The sequence below is a fragment of the Manis pentadactyla genome, chromosome 3 (genome assembly GCF_030020395.1).
Source record: "Manis pentadactyla isolate mManPen7 chromosome 3, mManPen7.hap1, whole genome shotgun sequence".
NCBI lineage: Eukaryota > Metazoa > Chordata > Mammalia > Pholidota > Manidae > Manis > Manis pentadactyla.
The window spans coordinates 88,455,126-88,475,797 of NC_080021.1; the positions used below are offsets into that span (position 1 = coordinate 88,455,126).

The 20,672-nt window shown below is 40.4% G+C and overlaps 1 protein-coding gene across 3 annotated transcripts in view; it reads left to right on the forward strand.

The window, feature by feature from the left end:
- PRKDC (protein kinase, DNA-activated, catalytic subunit) overlaps positions 1-20,672 on the forward strand; it is a 214,933-nt gene that overhangs the window by 103,310 nt on the left and 90,951 nt on the right. For all 3 annotated transcript variants that reach the window (XR_005032648.2, XM_036925479.2, XM_057498091.1), the window contains exons 41-50: positions 2,290-2,497; positions 5,155-5,333; positions 7,102-7,270; positions 7,517-7,582; positions 8,675-8,747; positions 9,818-9,966; positions 15,256-15,393; positions 15,607-15,726; positions 18,523-18,666; positions 20,162-20,313. Coding sequence is in view for 2 of the 3 variants with exons in the window: in XM_036925479.2 (XP_036781374.2) it covers positions 2,290-2,497; positions 5,155-5,333; positions 7,102-7,270; positions 7,517-7,582; positions 8,675-8,747; positions 9,818-9,966; positions 15,256-15,393; positions 15,607-15,726; positions 18,523-18,666; positions 20,162-20,313 (1,398 nt within the window). In the remaining variant the exon portion in view is untranslated. The remainder of the gene's footprint in view (positions 1-2,289; positions 2,498-5,154; positions 5,334-7,101; positions 7,271-7,516; positions 7,583-8,674; positions 8,748-9,817; positions 9,967-15,255; positions 15,394-15,606; positions 15,727-18,522; positions 18,667-20,161; positions 20,314-20,672) is intronic.

Below are 20,672 nucleotides of genomic sequence, written 5' to 3' on the forward strand. Positions count from 1 at the left end.
ACTTTTGAAAAGGATAAAGTTAGAGGAATTTTACATCCCAATTTTAAACTTGCCGCAAAGCTACATCTGTCTCTGTGAAAATTAAACTTTTTTCTATTTTTTTCACTTTCAGAACTTTTAAAAAACAAAACATAAATTTTTCAATCAGTTGCAGTCATTACTCTTTTTAATGTCAAAATTGTCCCATGTGTGGCCAGTGGGAGTCCCTGTAAGCTGGTCCCTGAGTTCTTTTACATGACTCCATTAATCTTTGATATTTTTTCATTGTTTTCTGGTTCAACATATTGTTCAGGTTTGTCTTGACCTGGAATTAGCCATTTTTCCAAAGAGCCCTGGTTCTTTTTAAACAGGAATGGTATTTAGAGACTACATTCTGGATCCTTTATGAATTTATTGTTACTGGGTTGCATTGCATTACACCCTTTAAGTTAACATAACTAAGGTGTATTTTCTTAAAGGAAAAGAAAAACATACTGATACTTCCTTTCAGTCTTAACATTATGGGTTTTTTATTATTTAACTTTATTCTTTTTTTTCTCCTTACACTGTAGTTCTTATTCTTTTTTTCCGTTACAATTTTGTTCCAATAATATTCCATCATTACTTAATTGCTTTACCTATAATACACATAAAATACTTTCAGAAATAACAGTAGCAATATTATTACTGAGAATAATGACATCTGTAGTTAAAATTTTTCATTTTAGTTATAATTTGCTTAGAATAAACTTTCTGAGGACATACAATCAGATTTTTTGTTCCAGAATCCCTTGATAGAGTTTTTTCAATGTGTTGTCATTAACACCAATTGGTTATATATGCTTGTCTTAATTAGCTTTCAGATTTTAGAAATTGTTCTTTTGACTTACTTTCCTTTTCTTACATGATTCAGAAGTGTATAATGAGCTATTTTCAAGTCTTGCTTCTGTCTCTGTCCACTCTCCTGTTCCTCTTCATCTTCCTTTTCCCATTCCATGTCAGTACAGAGGGATCATCCACATTCCCCCCTTTTTTTTAGACCATGTAATTACTCATTGTGCGGAAGTGTCATGGTATTTTGGAGCAGCCCCCTACTGATGGACTTTTGAGTTCAGTCTTTTGCTATTAAAAATAATGCCACAGTGAGTAGCCCTGTGTATACATCATTTTGTATTTTACCAATATAACTTTGGAGTGGATTTCTTAATGTAAATCAAAGATAAACACATTTATAATTTTGTTAGATGTCACCATATCCCTTCTTTTGGGGCTATATTATTTGTATCCCCTCAAGCAATGTGTGAGAGTATCTATTTCATCACAGTCTGGCCAATAGAGTATGTTGTCAAACACTTTTTTTCCGATTTTATAAGGAAGGAAGGTTCTCTCGGTGTTGTTTTCATTTCTATTTCTGTTATTAGTGAAATAGAGCATGTATTCATATATTTAATGTTAATTTGCATTCAGTTTTCAGTAAACCATCTGTCGGCCCATTTTTAAAATCTGGTTTTTATTATTTTGCTTTTGTTTCATTCTTTTAGCTTTCTACATAAGAGTTGAATGTTTTAGGGCTGTGTACATTAACTGTACTCAGTAGCAGGAAGCTCCTCAACAGCATTTAAGTCTAGGCAATACCCATGTGAATATTACATAAGCCCATTTAGCATCTAGTAGTGACCTGCAATATTAATATTTTATGACTGAATTACTTTCTGTATTTAATATTTTTTCCCTGGTTCATATCTGACTTCTGAGAACTGAGATTTTAGAACTGGAAAAGATTTTAATGATTTTAGTTTTATCTTCTTATTTTTACAGATAAGGAAACTGCATTTTTAATATATAGATTTATAGACAAAATCTTCTGGATGATCATTCAAATCTCTTATTTCCCAGATGAGAAAATAAATGAATGTACCTCTATATAGAAAATAGGAATGGTAGTTCATTACAAAGAAGAGACTAGAATTTTTAAATCATAATTCATGAGTTTCAGATTCTGGAAATATCATCTTTAAGCCTGAGATTCTTCTAAAACCTTCCAGATGTTCTCTAAAAAAGCTCAGATTTGAAAGCAAATGAAAAAAATTCTTCCTAATGCCTGAATTTGACATAAAATTTTCTGGGGATGAATAGAATAATATAGTTCATGTACCAATGCATCTTGGATATCATGGTTTTTATATATATAATCTTCAAAGTTACTTTTCTAATTCATAATCACTGGCATTTGCTTTGCTTGTTATGTAGTAGGCACTTATAAAATATTGGTTCAAAGCCTGAATGTTCATGTAATTTTCATTTTTTTAGGAGTTCATGTGTCACCCAGGTAGGCCTTCTGGAAAGTGTATACAGAATGTTCAGGCGGGATGACCTGGTTTCAAATGCCACTCGCCAAGCATATGTGGATCGTTCTCTCCTCACTCTGTTGTGGCACTGTAGCTTGAGTGCTCTGGGAGAATTTTTTTGCAAAATTGTGATGGATGCCATTGATGTGTTGAAGTCTAGATTTATAAAGGTATGCATCTGTTATTAAATATTTACAGGAATTGACAGATCTCCTTGATGGATATCATTAGGAACTGACATGTGTTCAGTCAAGGGGTCTCTTGTTCTATATTGTGATAGCAATCTGGGGTTACACGGGATCTGTGTAGCTTCCTGAGGCTGCTACAGTAGACTACCACAAACGTGGCTTAGAACAGCAGAAATTTATTTTATCTCATTTTTTGGAGGCCGGACATCCGAAATCTGGTTCATTGGGCTGAAATCAAGGTGGTGTCAGGGCTGCACTTCTCCAAAGGCTGTAGGGGAAAGTCCTTTCCTTGCATCTTCCAACTTCTGGAAGCTGCCAGGCTTTCTTATCTTGTGGCCATATCACCTCTCTGCTTCAGTGCTTACATTGCCTCCTCCTCTTGTCTAATGTCACTGCCTCCCTCTTACAAACACATGATTGAATTTAGGGCCTACATGGATAATCTCTTCATCTCAGGATCATTTACTTAAGGCAGCATCACAGGTTCAGGGATTAGAATGGGGGTATCTTTTAGGGGCTCTTATTCAGCCTTATGCAGTCTGCCCCAAATGTTCTCGCTTACAAAATACCATCCCCCAAAACCCAAAGTCAACACATTACAGCATCAACTTTTAAGTCTAAAATTTCATCTAAATTTTATCAGTTCAAAGTCCCAAAATTAACATCTAAATCATATAAATCAGGTATGGGTGGGATTCTGAGTGTAATACATCTTGGAGCAAGATTCTCTCCATTTGTGGACCTGTGAAACTAAGAAACAAATTATTTGCTTCCAAAATACAGTGGTGGGACAGGCATAGGATGATAGTTATAGACAGTCATATCACAAAAAGGAGAAAAAGAAGTAAGGAGTTAGTGTCCAAAGCAAAAAATCCAGCCAAGCAAATTCCATTTGACTTCAAGACCTGGGAATAATGCTCTTCGGCCTTCTGGACCAAAGGCTGCAGCCTTGCAGTCACCCTTTTTTCTTGAAAGGTAGCATGTTTGCAACTGAATAATTTTATCAGTGTGTTCCTTGCCTGTAAAAGTTTGAGAGTACAACACCCTATTTTCGTTTTATCTTGTCTTTGTCCCTTTCAGTCCAAGCTGGCAGTGTTTCTTCTGGTATAACATTCTTTAAAACCTTATGACTCTCCTCTGTATGTCTTAGAGATTTACTCCATTAGACAAGAGTCCTCCACAGATCTTTGCTATGTAATTTCATCTGTATTTTGTCTTCTGTCGAAATGGTGGGGGACACCCATGAGTCACATGCTTACTTTCTTCAGCACTAACCACACCCTTGCCCTTCTCTCCACAGAACACTTTCCTAATAGTTAATCTTTTAACTTAGCATCTTTTACAATCTGAATAGGCTGAGAATTTCCCAAATCATCAATTTCTGGTTCTTATAGTTTAACAGTTCTTACCTCAATCTCTTGAACTTCACATTTTATTGTAAGCAGCAAAGAAGAAGCCAGGCAGCACCTTCAACAAATTTGCTTGGAAATCTTCTCAGCTAAATATTCAAGTGCATAGCTTAGAAGTTCTGCTTTCTACAACTATAGAACACTAGTCAGCTAAGTTTTCTGCCCCTAGATGACAAGGATCCCCTTTCCTCCAGTTTCCAAAAATATGCTTATGATGATTATGGGATAGTCTCTGAGACAATATTGGCTTCTCCCATGCGCTCCACTTCCTTCTGAGCCCTCACCAACAGTGCTTTTAAAGTCAGTATTTCTACCAGCAGTCTGTAAGGCTGTCTGGCTTTTTCTGTCATGCATGGCAAATTTTTTTCAGCCTCTATTCATCATCTAATTACAAAGCCACTTCCATATTTTTGGCATTTTTTACAGCAGCTCTCCATTTCCTGAATTACTGTAAGTTTGATGGCTTAAGACAAATTTATTCTGTCAGTTTTGGAGGCTGGATCAGTTTTACTGAGCCCAAATCAAGGTGTTCCCAGGGCCACACTTGGCCAAGCGGCTCTAGTGTCTTTTGCTTGCTTCTTCCAGCTCCTGGTGCTGCTGGCATTCCTAGATATGTGGCTGGGTCACTCTAGTCCCTGCCTCCATTGTCGCACTGCCTTTTCCCATCTGTCTGCTCTTCCTCTACATGCCTCTGCAAGATTACAGGTAGTTTCATTTCAGGCCATCATGAATAATCCAGAATTATCTCCCCATCTCAAGATCCTTAACTTAATCATGACTGCAAAGTCCCTTTTGCCTTATGAGGTTACAGCCACAGGTTCCAGGGGTTAGGATGTGGATTTCGTAGTGGGAGTTGGGGGTATCATTCAGCCTCCTACAGAATGCTGCTGGGAAATACCGTAAATACCCAAATGGCATATTGTTAAGTAGACTTCAATATAGTTAAAAGTTTTATTTTCTAAAGCATTGAATTTTCACATGCTATTGTCAATTCTTCAGTAAGATTTTGTACAAAAGCCACATACTCATACCCAAAACTCACTATTTATCATGTGTTTCTAGTTGCCACACTCACATCAGTACCCATGGTTTACCTGGGCTGCCTCTTAACTGAAGTGATTTAATATCTTTGTTAAAACTATTTTCTGTGTAAAAAGCATTGAGTATTACATTTGATATATTCAATGAAATATTTTTCATATTCAGTAATCATCTGTTACCTGTTCTTAGCTAAGTGAAGCTATCTTCGATACTCAAATCACCAAGAAGACAGGCTACTATAAGATGCTTGGTGTGATGTATTCTCGTCTTCCCAAAGATGATGTTCACTCCAAGGAATCTAAAATCAATCAAGTTTTCCATGGTTCATGTATTACAGAAGGAAGCGAACTTACAAAGGCACTTATCAAGTAAGGATTTAGTTAGTTTTGGACTGTATTTGATTTGTTAATATTTTTGATGCATATATTTCTAAGCATGTATTTAATATGAGTATTTACTGAATATGTGTGGTTTTCTTGTTTTTTTTCTTACATACAATGTACCTAGATGGACTTTTAATTTAGCATGTTACTGGGTAACATGTTTTATCCTATACACATCTTTTATAAGGAATAAAACTCTTTTTTTCTCTTACTGTCTCTCCTACCAGTTTTCCCCCTCAATAGTTTGATGTATTTTTAGTGCTATGGTTTGCAGTAAGAGGTGATTTCATATTTGATTTTTTCTGAATATCGTTTGAAATTAAAGGAGTATTAAATATTTTTAAACAGCTGTTCTGTATAGACAAAGTAATCAAAAACACTATTTCTAAGAGTAGCTTTCTAATCAAGTTCCCTCTTAATAATATTGGGCACAGACATTGACACATCTCATTTTGCTTATCTAATACAAATGTACCATTACTCTCCTGTTGTCTGATCCTCATTTTACTCCTCAGTGAGCTCTGTCACCATCCACTCCTCTGCATAAACAGACTCAGGCATTATATTTTTTTTCTCCATCTGCGTACACACACACATGGTCAGTTACTACACCCAGTGGATTTTACCTCCACAGTAAAATGAGATCAGTGCCCTCCCTTTGCCCCCTCTTCGTGCAGCCTCTTGCTCTGGGGCTCTTGAGCCCTCCCATGGTCTCCAGGATTCTGCTTCTGCTCCGAGGCTGCCTCGCTCAGTTATCTGTCCTGCTGTCAGGCTGTTAGTACATCTGTAACCTGAGCCCAGTTGTTTCTTTTCTGTGCCGAAAACCTTTCAAAGGAACCTCATCTTCAGTTGCCGGGGTTGGTGAACCTTTCTGTAAAGGGTCTGGTTGTAACTGTCGAGCTTTGTGGCCAGTCTCTGATGGAACTACTGCACTGCTCTGTGAAAGCAGCCCCAGCTAGGTACCTTGTGGGAGGGCTGTGGCCCTCTTCTCATGAAACTGCTTTCAGCGGTAGCTGGTCATGGCTCGGCGGCCCCACCCTACAGAATGAAGTCCAAGCTGCTTCGTGTGGCAGGTGCACTCTTCAGGATGCACCTCTCTCCACCTTTCTCTCTGCCAGCCACTGCTGCTCCCCCTGCACCCTCTGAACACACAATGCAGCGTGTTCCTTACTGTAACTGGCACTGCTCTGTGCTCGTAATGCCCTACTACATTTTCCCCTTGACTAACTTCTAACCCATAATTTGTTTCAGGTATTTTCTCCTAAAACCCCACTTGGCTTCTTGGGCTGGGCACTGTCCTGCTCCTCCCTTCCATCTGTTACCATTGTGTGCTTGCTGCTGTTGCTGTGCACAGCTGTGCAGTGAACACAGACACCAGCCTCGCCTTGAGACATGCAGTACAGTGACTTGTGCACTTCTGTTCCCAGTGTCTAGCGCCACACCAGCCACAAACTGACACTCAAAAAAAGGCTGACCTGACAGGAGATTCTCTCTAATATCTGGTATTGTTGGGCTTGAGCAATGACTTCCCTGTAATGTGAATTAATTTTTTTTAAACTTTTTATTAAGGTATTACTGATATATACTTTTATGAAGGTTTCACATGAAAAAAAAAATGTGGTTACTACATTTACCCATATTATCAAGTCCCCACCCATACCCCAATGCAAGCACTGTCCATCAGTGTACTAAGATGCCACAGATTCACTATTTGCCTATCTGAATTAATTTTTAACCTGAATCTACTCTGCAGGTTGTGCCATGATGCGTTTACAGAGAACATGGCGGGTGAGAGCCAGTTGCTCGAAAGGAGAAGGCTTTACCATTGTGCTGCCTACAACTGTGCCATTTCTCTCATCTGCTGTGTCTTTAATGAATTAAAGTTTTACCAAGGTTTTCTGTTTAGTGAAAAACCAGAAAAGGTAGGCCTTTCCTGAAGTGTTCACTACTGCTGTCATTATATGATTTCAAAAGTTAGATTATATCAGTTAAAGTTATTTCATAATTCTCACCTCCTTACAACAGGAAAGATAACAGTTCTTTAGTTCTGCAGATCTATACTTTAAAGCAGAAGTACTTCATGAGTTACTAAGTAACATTAATTTATAGTATTAGTAATAAGGATCTCCACCATTCATCTATTTTTATATGATTCTTTGGATTTACAGAACTTGTTTATTTTTGAAAATCTGATAGACGTGAAGCGCTGCTATACATTTCCTGTAGAAGTTGAGGTGAGTGAAATTTTTCAGTGGTGTTCCTAAGTTAAAAAAAACTTACCAGTTACTTATAGAGGAAAACAGATTATGCTGAACACACTGAATTCCCAATATTCAAGTCTGTTTTTAACTGCAAAAACTGGCAGTCTCATGTTGTTCAACCTGGTACAGTCTTGGGCAACTATAAAAAATCATCATAACTTCATTTTTCTCTCTCTTATAAAGGAAAGAAAATGCCAATAAAGGGAGCTGTTAGTTATTATCTTAGTTGTTATCCCGGCTGTTAGTTATTGGAGAAGTTGTTTTCTGAGTAAATTCCTCTGGTCAATGAAATTGAGATCCATCTGTTCATAGGATCATGCCCTATGGTCCTGCTTGGGTGATTTGGCAGGATAATGCGGGTGCTGTGAGCAGAGGCATGGGAATAATTAGAAACTTGGTCTGGCAAAATGTGACAAGCTAAGTTTGGCATGCCAGCCTCAGCAGTTGGTGGGGAGGTGTGGCTGTGCTGTCCACAGCCCCTTGGAATTGGGAGGGTGGGCAGTGTTCCAGAGCTGAGACAGCATGGCCTGCAGGGTAAAGCTTGGTGGGAGCTGCCACTCATGCTTCCCTCACAACTGTTGACCTTGACCGTGTCTTAGTGGGTCATAAGTTCATGTGAATGGTTGCTTCCTGCCTTATGCCCTTTGGCATATGTTCAAGGAACTATAAAACAAACAAATAATAGTACTAGTTTATTAAGCATTCAGACACTTGCTATATTACTTCTCAAGTTTGCGATAGCACCATAAGGTACTAGGATATATCTTAACCATATAGTTGAGCCATCTGAGGTTCACAGGTTAAGTATGGAGTATTAGTAATCCAGGCATGCAGCCGTGAGAGCTTAGCATACCCTGGGTTCCAGAGCCCACATGGAAGGCCAGTGCCTCTGTGGGGTTCTGTGGGAAAAGATTTCCTTAGGGGCACTTAACCTATCTTTATTTGTAGATATCTTTTAATGCTTTAAATTTGATGAAAATTTTGTTTCAAAATTAATACTTTTTTTTTGCCAGATTGCTACTAAAATAGAAACTGTGCAACCCTGATTCTTGTTTTGCCAAATAGGTTCCTATGGAAAGGAAGAAAAAGTATATTGAAATTAGGAAAGAAGCCAGGGAAGCAGCAAATGGGGATTCAGGTAGGACATTTTCACACTGACGAGAAAGATTCCCATGGTTGGTATTTGTTATATAAATAGAAAATACTTTAAAAACCCCATAGCACTGAAATTGAGTTAGAAACATTTTTAAGTGGCAAATGTAATTGTATTTTGAAAGAAGTGCAGTTAGATTAAGTGCACAGGAAGATCTCAGAGTGGTGAGGGGGCTCAGATATGACACACTTTTTTAAAAAAGGCTAGATTGGCTTGATATTTATTTGTTTGCATATGGATTATGTTTGTATGTTATTTAGATACATTCAGAAGTCTGGGTTAAAATACAAGTCCCATCTTGCTGGTCTGCTCTAAGCCCTCCATTATAGCTCCCACCTCCCTCAGGACAGAGCAGCCCAAGGCCCCCAACTGGCCCACCACCTCCCTGGCTTTCCTTTCCACCCAAATTGTGGCACCCCAGCCTCCTGCTGCTGTCTCAGAGGCCCAGGCTCTCTTTTGCCCCAGGGCATTTGCATGTGGGGTGCCTTCAGCCTAGAATATCTTGGCTGCAGGTATGAGCATGGCTCATGATATTTTGTTTCATGCCAACCTCTGAAAGAGCTTCTCCCTGGCCTCCCTATTTAAAATGAACCCTCTCTCCCTCCACATGCTTGTTTCAATTTTTTGTTTAGTTTCTCTTCATTGCTCTTTTTTCGTGATTTGAAGATAAAATTTGGACTGGTTTTCTAAATTCCTTACATATTTTGGATTAGTTATTTTTCATTATATATTCCCACATTATGTTAGACTTCATGGGCAAAGTTATATCACCAAAATTTTAAATGCAAAGAAATCTGTTAATATCATATCCAAAAACTGGATCTAGATTAATTTCTTTGTGCATGACCATAGAGAACAACTGCTCAATAATAACAGAAGCCATAGAAAGTCTTTTCCCCATTTCCTTTTTGCTGTATTAATCTGGATACTGAGAATCATAAGATTGATGAAAGCCTTAGTTAAAAGTATCTTTTAATTTTAATGTCATTTTAGCTTAGGGAAATATACTTCTTACTAATTTGAGCAAATGTATTTTCTTCTTATTTATATTTCAGGTGGTCCTCATTATATATCTTCCTTGTCATATTCGGCAGAGAGTAGCCTGAGTGAGGAAATGAGTCAATTTGATTTCTCTACTGGAGTTCAAAGCTATTCATACACTTCCCAAGACCCTGTGTCCACCACTGGCCATTTTCGGAGACGGGTGATTACATTATATTGGTGGCATTTGTAAAGGGAGGGGGTGCTGTTGTTGCAGGGGAAGCCAGTTCTCTGTTTGTGGTAGTTCTCAGAGAATAGTATTAGTTTAGAGAATTTTCCAAGATCTAAGATATCCCCATATGTCCATCCTGCAGACTCAGCAGTCTGATGGACTCAGCACAGGAAAGACGGCTCTCTCCAAAGGCTGATTCAGTTTAGCCAGTCTCCCTGAGATTAGTGTGTTAAGTTAGAGCTGCATTTCGAGCTTTCCAAGGAGAGTCAAATGCTGATGCTCATCCGACTGCTGCAGCCTTTCTCTGGAGAGAATGAAGGAGCTGTTCAAATAGTTTATTTTATCAAACTAAGACACCAAAAGCATCCATGTTCACAGATGATAGCTTAATTCTTAAAGAATAATCTCTTGGGGATGAGGGCTAGAGTATGCAGTGATTTTGATGTTATTTTTAGTGATAGAATTTGGTCTTTTTCTTTTTTGCATCCCAGCTGGTTATAATACTCTTTTACTTCCTCATTACAAAGTTTTACCTATACCTCTCCACCTTTTTTTTTGTTGTTTGGATTAATCTCACTCTCATCCATTCTTCCAGAGAGAAGACCCTGCCATGTGTTCATTTCCCCAATCCCGCCTCTCCCTGTTTCTTTCTCCTTCCATATCCCCATTACTCCTATCTCTTCATCTCCATCTTGTCATCTCGCCATCTCTGTATTTCCATTCCCCATCTCCATCCCGTCTCTATCATCCCATCCTCAAGCTCTCCATTTCTCTTTCCTCATCTCTCCATTTCTGCCTCCATCTCTCCATCTTTGTCTCCCTCTCCATCTCCATCTCTCCATCTTTCCATTACTCCATCTACATCTCTCCAGGTCTCCATCTCTGTATCTCTCCATCTCTCTATATCTGTATCTCCATTTCTCCATCTCCTTCCCTCCATCTCTTCATTGCTCCATCTCTCCAATCTCTCGATCTCTCCAAATCCATCTCTATTTCTCTATCTCTGTCTCATCTCCATCTCTGCATCTCTATCTCTCCATATCCATATCTTCATCTCTCTGCTCCATCTCCATCTCTCAGTCTCTGTCTCCCCATCTTTCCATCTCTCTGTACTCTCTTTCCCTGTAGCAGACTTTCAGAATCTATGTGTGTTCTAAAGTTCTTTTTCATCATCCATGGGGGATATGTTCTAACCCCCCAGTGGATGCCTGAAACTGCTGATAGTACCAAACCCCATACATACTGCTTTTTCCTATACATTCATACATACCTATGGTAAAGCTTAATTTATAAATTAGGCACAATAAGACATTAGTAATAAGAACAGGACTATTATAATAATATACTGTAATAAAAGTTATGTGAATGTGGTATCGCTCTTGAAACATCTTATTATACTGTACTCACCATTTTTCTTCTTGTGATGATGTGAAGTAATAAAATGCCTATGTGTGAGACAAAGTGGGGCATAGTTGTCTTTAAGTAGCATTAGGCTGCTATTGACCTGATGATATGTCAGGAAGAGGATCACCAGCTTCTGGACAGCAGTTGACTGCAGGTAACTGAAACCATGGAAAACAAAACAGCAGATGAGGGGGGACCACTGTATGCAGCACCCCTGTGGGCAGCCAGTAGGAAGTCCTTCTCAAATACTCCTTCCTGACTGTTCTAGCCTCCTTTGAAATGAGCTGTTTTAGTATTGCAGGAAGGCAGGACTAGTTCACCTGTGTATGCACCCTCTCCTTCTTTCTTCTTCTTTTTTATTGTGTCAAGTAACGTGCTGTTTTAGAATTTTGGAATAATTTCGAGACCCACTCAGTTTGCCCGTTGTCTCCTAACATCCTTTGTGGCAAGAGGATCCAGTCTGGGACACAGTGGCACTGTAGCCACCACATCCCTGTGGCAGAATGCCCCTCTGTTACGGTGATCCAGTTCTTCCTCATGGGGAGACCAGGAATTTTGGTAGGAATGTGATAGAGCATTGCTGTCTTCTCCCTGAGAGAGATTTTGAGACCATGTGAGATCTCATTCCTCATCCTTATTCTCACCCACTGATTTTTAACTGCCATTGACATGTATTCCCTGAATTAATTATTGCTGTGTCAGTTGCAAAGTGACAATTCTCTATATCCATCACTGTTCCTTCATTTATTAGTTGGCCTTCTACTGCAGTGAAGAGCATTCTCTTCTTTCCTTTTGTTTTGTTTTAATTTTTATTACTGTGATCTCCTGAATTCTTAAAGTTGTTCAGTGGGTTATTATTATTCATTTTGATGCTCAAATTATCCCAGGTTTGGTCAGTAGGATGCTGGTTCCTGTGTCCTTTTGACATGTCCTTGTCATTCTTTGGGCAGTTTCTTACTTGCTGGAACAAGGAAATGTTCGCAGGTGGTCTCATTCTCCCTCTGCCTTAACCTTGTGATGGGCTGCCTCTCTAAGAATCCCCACTTCCTGTGGGTGGAGAGTGGCAGGAAGCTGCTCACAAAGCCCTCTCTTGATCAGAGATAGGGAACGTGTAGGTAGACACACATCTGAGCACTTACATAGGCACACATGTGCGTATGTGTAAAACTGTCTGATTCCCTTCGAGAGTACCATTAAGCTTCTATCCTTCCCAGTTTCTCTGATGTGCACTGGCTCACTCCCTCTCTCCTGACCCTTCTTCCCTCTTCCTACCTGACACCCTTCTGGGGTGGGCCTTGCTGCAGGCCAGCATCCCACTCTCCCGCCCGCCAACGCTGTGAGGCAGCTCTGCCCCTCTACCCTCTGTCCAGTGGTTTTGGCTGGGGAGGTTCAAGGACAGCTTCTTTACTATCTAGCAGTCTACCTTAACCCACTCATTATGCTGTTTTAAACACAGTCTGAAGATTCTTTTTCTCTACCTTCTTTTTCTTCCTCCTACACTCTTTATATGTTAAGTGTTTTATTCTGTACTCTTTGTGTACCCCTTAACTGACTTTGTGGTAGCTGACTTAATTTTTCATTTGCATAGTATTTAGTTGGTCTACTTCCTTTGGTGTGGTTTTATTTTCTCTGGTGACAGCTATTTAGTGTTAGACACACTTCCATCTAGAGCAGTCCCTTTAAAATACACTGTAGAGATTATTTGTGGGAAGTAAATTCCCTCAACTGTTGTGTATCTGGCAATTGTTTAATCCCTCCTTCAATTTTAAATGATAATCGTGCTGGGTACAGTATTCTTGGTTCAAGGCCCTTCTGTTTCATTGCATCAAATACATCATGCCACTGCCTTCTGGCCTGCTGAGAAGTCTGATGATAGCCTGATAGGTTTTCCTTTGTAGGTGATCTTTTTTCTCTCTCTGGCTGCTTTTAATACTTTTTCCTTGTCCTTGATCTTTGTCATTTTAATTATTATATATCTTGGTGTTGTCCTCCTTGGGCCCCTTGTGTTGGGAGATCTGTGGACTTCCATGGCCTGAGAGACTATTTCCTTCCCCAGATGGGGGAATTTTTCAGCAATTATTTCTTCAATGACACTTTCTATCCCTTTTTCTCTCTCTTCTGCTACCCCTATAATGCAAGTATTGTTCTGTTTGGATTGGTCCCACAGTTCTCTTAATTCTTTCATTCATAGAGATCCTTTTTTCTCTTTCTGCCTCAGCTTCTTTGTGTTCCTATTCTCAAGTTTCTATTCCATTAACTATCTCCTCTACCTCATCTAATCTGCTTTTAAGTCCCTCCATTGTTTGTGTCATTTCAGATATCCCTCCTGAATTCATCTCTTAGCTCTTGAATATTTTTTGTAGGTCCTTTAGCATGCTTCATGACTTTTATTTTGAATTCTTTTTTGGGAAGATTGGTAATTTCAGTCTCACCAAGACCTCTTTCTGGTGTTTGGGGGATTTTGGATTGAACAAGGTTCTTCTGCCTTTTCATAGTCCTGGAGCAATGGGAGTGGTCGCAGGCAAGTGGCATGGGTGTCAGCTGGGAGAACAAAGTCCCTTCCTGCTTCCCAGTTGCAGTGCCTGTCTCAGCTGTCTGTGCTGGTTAACCACATGCAGGAAGCAGCCTCTGGGTTCATTCCCTAAGTTGCTGTAGGTGTGTTGTCTCTTGGGATGGCCTAGGATGATGGTGGAGCTCGCAGGCAAATAGTGTGGGTTCTGTCATGTGGACAAAGATCTTTCATGCTTCTGGTCACAGTGCCTGTCTCTGTTGTCTGTGACAGTCAGCTGCACACAAGGAGCAGCCTTTGGGTTAATCTCCTAAGCTGCCATGGGTGGGTCGGTCCTTGGGATGGCCTAGGGTGATGGCAGGGCTTGCAGGTGAACGGCACAGATATTTGCAGGGTGGGGGCAAAGCTCTTTCATGCTTCCTGGTCACCATGCATGTCTCTACTGTCTGGGCCAGTTAGCCGTGTGCAGGGAGAAGCCTCTGCATTGAGTTGTGTAGTTGTAGGTGGGGCTGCCCTCTGTCTGGTCTGCAGCTGTGGCGGAGACAGTGGGTTCACGCACAGGTGCCAATGGGGTGGAAGGAGCAGCAGGCTTCTTATCACGGTGAGGGGCTTCGGGGCTGTGTTGCCAACCAGGGGAATTGGGCGTCTGAAGCTCCTGAAAGTTCCCAACCTGCTGGGCTGAGTGTGCTGGGACAGTTTTGTCCAGCTGTTCTCTTTCTTAGACCTTGCCTCTTTAGCAGCCTTCTGACTGTTGAGAAGTCTTTCAAAGTGCCTGCTTTTCTTTTGTCCCTGGGCAGCCAGTTGTGGGAACCTGTTCACAGTGTTAGTCTGTGACTTTGGTTTTCAGCCCCTCTAATCTCCAGAGCACCATGCAGTGTCATCTATGTTCCCAGGGTAGATTTCTAGGGCTGTGTATTTAGCAGTCCTGTGCCTCCACTCTCTGCCCACTCTGATTCTCTTCCTCCTGCTGGTGAGTTGGGGTGGGGGGAGTGCTTGGGTCCCACCGGTTACCGCTTTTTACTTTACCCTTTTCCATGAGATGTTCACTTCTCCCTTATGTACTCTTCTCCTTGGTGTACTCTTACTCCTGGTCACTCTCTTATGAATAGTCGATTTTGCTGTATTTTCAAAATGTATGTGGTTTTGGGAGGTGATTGCCACCACACTTCTCCTGCCACAATCTTTTCCCCTCCACAGAGGTCCTATTATTTTTTAGTTGTTTTATAGCAAGTGTATCTGATACTATTACCAAATTAAACATTGTTACCTGAGTGTGTTTGATGATTTTGCCCAAAAAAGTCAGAATGGCAAACACCCTGAAACTTGAACAGCGTGCTCTGCATCACTGGCTTCTTCTCTCTCCCTAGGAACATAAAGATGCCATGATCCAAGATGATATCCTGGAGTTAGAGATGGATGAACTCAATCAACATGAATGTATGGCACCCATGACAGCCTTGATCAAGCACATGCAGAGAAATGGGATCCTACCTCCTAGAGAAGAGGTCTTTCTCCTGCCTGTCTTGTATTGTCTCACCGCTATTCATTGGTATCATGTTAAGAATGAACATTTCATATTAAAGACTAAACCAAATTCCATAGCAAATAAACATTATTTTTTGTTGCTCTTGTCTTACTTTGTCACTGTTATCTCCTAATATCAAAATATGAAGTTATTTTATTCACTTCTTAAGTTAATTTTCAGTGTGTCATTTCAGGGTTCAGAGCCAAGAAGTCTTCCTCTTTGGATGAAATTTCTTCATGACAAACTTGGAAATCCGTTGGTACCATTAAATGTCCGTCTTTTCATAGCCAAGCTTGTTATTAATACAGAAGAAGTAAGTAAGTAATTATTTCTTTTAAAATTCAATTACATGCATCTACTTAAAATTCACAACAAAGATGTAAAGGAACAGAGCATGACATTTTATTCTGTATTAGGCAGCCATATTTATTATTTGCTTAATGTCATTCTTTTATTTTCTTCTAAAACATGGAAATTAACTTGCATTGAGTTAGGAGTGATCTTTGTATAAAGTGTCTTATGTTGGCAACTTTCTTCTGGCTACCAACCTTCTTGGTTAATAGTAGCAAAGAAAGTGGTGAAAATACTCCTGTTAACTCTATGTGAAAAGTAGCTGCCTCTTTTAGAAAAAGAGTTGCTGTGTTCATCTGTTGCTCTGTGTATTACACCATGTTGGAGGTGCCTCTTCCAGCAGTGGGAATCGGGAGATTTTCGAGAGAGCCCTTGAGCTAAGTGTTGTACAGTGTGGTGCAACTTCTAAGTTTTGCATAGAAGGAGCAGTGTTAGCAGAGGTGGCCATGGAGAGCCAGGTCTGCCTGCCCCAACAGCATAGGCCCTGGGCACCCGGTCCAGAAGAGGCATGTGAATGCATGGCCATGTGTTCATGGGTCAGGTGATGGGGCCAGGCCATCAGGGTTCATGAAAAGGGTCCAGCTCATTCATTGAGTGGTAAGGAGACACTGAAGGGCGCTAGGTGGAATGACAGGACGCACCTTGCCCCATAGAAAGTCCTAAGAGGCACTGTAGTTGTGAGCCAAAGGCCACCAGGCTTCGGAGGTGGTTGACTGGCTGAACTGTGCTACAACAGGGCCTGTGTTCTTCAGGTCATGACTGACTTTTAGCTCCTGGGACCGCCATAACAAAGCTTCCACAAACATGGCTTAAACAGCAGACACTTATTGTCTTACAGTTCTGAAAGCCGGAAGTCCAAGGTCAGGGTGTGGGCAGGGTGGGTTCCTTCTGAGGGCTGAGGGAGAATCTGCTCCAGGCCTCTTTCCTAGCTTATGGCAGCCTTGGGCCCTTCTCAGCATGTAGGTAGTGGTCTCCATGAGTTTTCACATCGTCTTCCTCTCTGCATCTGTCTCAAATGTACAAATTTCAATTTCCTCTTTTAATAGGGACTCTGTCATTGGATTAGAGCCGACAATAATGACCTGTCTTGATTTGATAATCTTCAAAGACCCTATTTCTAAATAAGGTCACATTTACAGGCACTGGGAGTTAGGACTTGAACATCCTTTGGCAGGGTTCAACCCCCAAACACTGGGGTCACACAAGATTTCCCACTCTCATTCCTGTAAGCACTGACTTGATGGCTAGCAAAAGAGCCAGTGTCTTGTTGTTCTGGATGTTTTTTTGGTGGACTAGTTGTGGGGAGGGAGGTTGACAAGCATGCAGAACGTGCTTAAATGTGTGTGTGTGAGGAGGCTCTGTGATGTCCCTGGTGCTCAGGAGTGATCCCGGTGGTGGTTTCCAAAAGGGGTTGTTCAGGACAATCCATTGTCCTATGGAAGAAAAGGTCAAACTTAGATTTACATTACTTTTTCAATTTCAACCTATTTATTTTTTATTTTGATCTTCCTCAACTTACGGATGGGATCACATCCCAATAAACCCATTATAAGCTGAAAATCTTATGAGTTGAAAATGCATTTATATACCTAACCTACCACACATCATAGCTAAGCCCGGCCTACCTTGAATGTGCTGAGAACACTTATATTAGCCAAGAGTTGGGCAAAATCATCTAGTGCAAAGCCTATTTTATAGTAAAGTGTTGAATATCCCATGTAACTTCTGAACACTGTACTGAAAGTGAAAACAGAACAGTTGTGTGGGTGCAGAATGGTTGTCAGTGTGGCGGGGGCTCACTTTCACGTTCACGGGGCCGACTGAGAGCTGCAGTTTGCCATGTTGCCAGCCCCACTAGAGAGGATCGAATTGCATATTACTAGCCTGGGGATAGGTCAACATTTGAAGTACAGTTTCTACTGAATATATATTGCTTTCATACCATAATAAACTTGAAAATTCATTGTGTAAGTCGGGGACCATCTATAGTTAAACAATATAGTAATGAAATTTGTATTCATAATTTGTAAGTATACCAGTAGACATACATGGAGAGTATTCATACTTTTATTATTTGTGAGGTGCATAAACAAAACAGATTTGAGACCACATATTTAAGCTGTGAGAACAGATGAGAAATCGCTGAGAAATGTAATTGAAAAAAAAAGAAAGTGGTGAAGGTTAAGAAGATAGTTTGAATTATACTTTCATTTGTTCTTTGGCATCAAAATAGCATTCTATTGCATTTTTCAAAACAAATGGAATTTAGTATATGGATACATTTTATTTAAATTTCAGAGATCTTGGGCATCTGAAGTCTGTAATAGAATGACTTTGATAATACAGGAAAAAATGAAAAAAAATTAGCCACATGCTCTTAATTTTTCTATTCTCATTTTTCTTATACCCTAAGCATAAAAGTAGAATTCTCTAGAACTGCATATTATTCATATGGGACAGAGTTGATGTAACATGCTACCATCTTGGTTTCTACAAGCAGAGTTTTATCAGAAAGGTTTTAAGCCAAGCAAGATGAATATTAAGTCCATTTCCAGTTCAACTGTGGTTGTAGGGGCCCATGAGGAAAAAATTCAACAGAGAATCTGATGTGATTAAACAGGATAATTGTTGGAATTTACATCTGCTTTGGATTTAGGTTAACTCATAAAATTCTGGCTGATGGAAGATATGTTTCTGCATTAGTATTTTGGTTATTCAAAATAATTCTTTGATATTTGACTTCTCAATTCTCTTCTAGGTGTTCCACCCTTATGCGAAGTCCTGGCTCAGCCCTTTGCTGCAGCTGGTGGTTTCTGAGAACAACGGAGGAGAAGGGATTCACTATCTGGTGATTGAGATATTGGTGACAGTTCTTTCCTGGACAGGATTAGCTGCTCCTATAGTAAGGAAACACCTATCTTCTGTGCAGTAATGATCAGTCTTTGACTGGCACGTTAGAGTGTGTGACAAACCTTCAAGCTCCTCTTACTTACATACAGTCATTAATTAGCAGTAATTGTGATACCTGAGGTGCTGCTGTGCTAAATAGCCTCATCCTGCTCAGTTCTGTTTCTGATAATTCCTCTGACACTCCTTTTATTTTTCAGTTGTCAGTGTTTTATTTTAATCTGATTTTGCTTTTTATGTTAAGAGCTTGGAAGTTAGAAAATTGATTTATTAAAACTATGTGTAAAGAATGGGTCAGCAGACCCTGAATGTGACATTCTGAAAACTTCTGCTGTGATTCAGGTCCCTAGATTTTTTGCCATTTATTTTGCCCACCATATGCCCATATTGGCTGTGATATGTAATGGTTCAGATTGCTAAAAGGTGACTGCCACATGAGTGGCATTATGCTATGCCGAAGCCAGCTTATGGCCTCCATGAGTATAAACTCATTAGGGCCGGGGGGGTGCTTTGTGCATTCGTTTAAAAACATTAGCACAATAATGTACACGAGTTTTTCTGGGAGGGTATCCTGGGACAGTCCTTATTAAACATAACATACATACATATGGATGCTATCTTTACACATGTATATCAGCTTTTATGTGTTTGTGTCTGGACATGCCAACCTCATTTCACAATAAATCAAATTTAGATTTAGTTTTAATGTGATGAAACAATTTGTAATCTGCTTAATGACATGAAAAAATTAAGAGAGCATTTAGTTTAACTTAGGAAACATTGGAATAGATTGATTTAGATGTCAGGAGTTCAACTGAGCTTGAGAGAGCTGAACTGCTGGGTGTGAAACAGCTACTTAAAGCCACAGTAAGCCAGGGTGAAAGGGCCAGTGGAGCCTTTTGTGGGCATGGCAGTAGTGTGAGTGAGAAAGCAGAGGGTGTGAACTACTCAGTGGGACAGCACCGTTGTCAAGGTCTGCACAAGTGTGGGGTCATCTTGCTGTTGAGGGACGCCTGAGTAAAGACCACAGCAGCTTTATGGGAGCCTGGGGTTGAGGGGAGTATGAGGCAGAGAGCTGAGGTGGGCAAGCCTGGTGCCGAGCCAGAGTGGGGAAGAATACAGCCCTCTTCCTCCCTCATAAGGAGGTCTCAGCAGAGGGTCCTGGAGAGGATAGACACCCCAGAATGAAGGGGCCAGGGCTAGGCATGCAAACGGGTGAAAGCAGGGCCGGCTGGGGGACCCGTGTGTCTGACTACAGCCCTCTTGGACCTCTGTGCACGTATCTGGTGGGGAGGCAGCTGCCAGCGAGGCTGTCAGGGAGTCTGCCATCACCTGTGGTGGGACCTGAACAATCACACACGGGTTTTTAACCAGGAGCTGGATGCCTTAGTAGAATGCCAGATTTCTTTTATAAATGGAGTTTTGCATTAAAATATACTTTTCTAGAATGGAATGCTACATATTAATATGGAATTTCTGTACCTTTTTAGGGGGTCCCTAAAGATGAAGTGCTAGCAAATCGATTACTTCATTTCCTAATGAAAAATGTTTTTCATCAAAAAAGAGCTGTGTTTAGACATAACCTTGAAATTATAAAAACCCTTGTTGAATGCTGGAAGGATTGTTTATCAATCCCTTACAGGTATAAATTTATTAGGTTTTGTAATACTGTTTAGAAATTTTAAAAATACAGCATGTTGTAAATGGTGACTACAGTGAAATTTACTTAAAATGAAAGGAGTAATATAATTTGATATGTATATGTACACCTTTATAATGCCACAAGTAAAATCAGAGTTTCCAAAGTTTGGTGCCAACAGCATCTCTGGGAGGGTCATCACCTCAGGCACCCACCAGGGTCTCTACATCTGCCTTACCTGCTGTGGGTGTGTGAGTGCATTCTGCCCTCATTGTGCTGGCCCAGGCTGTAGGATTTCCCTTTGATTCCTTTTAGCATAGCCTGAGGCAAGCTAAAACTTTCAAAAGATGTTGTTATCAATG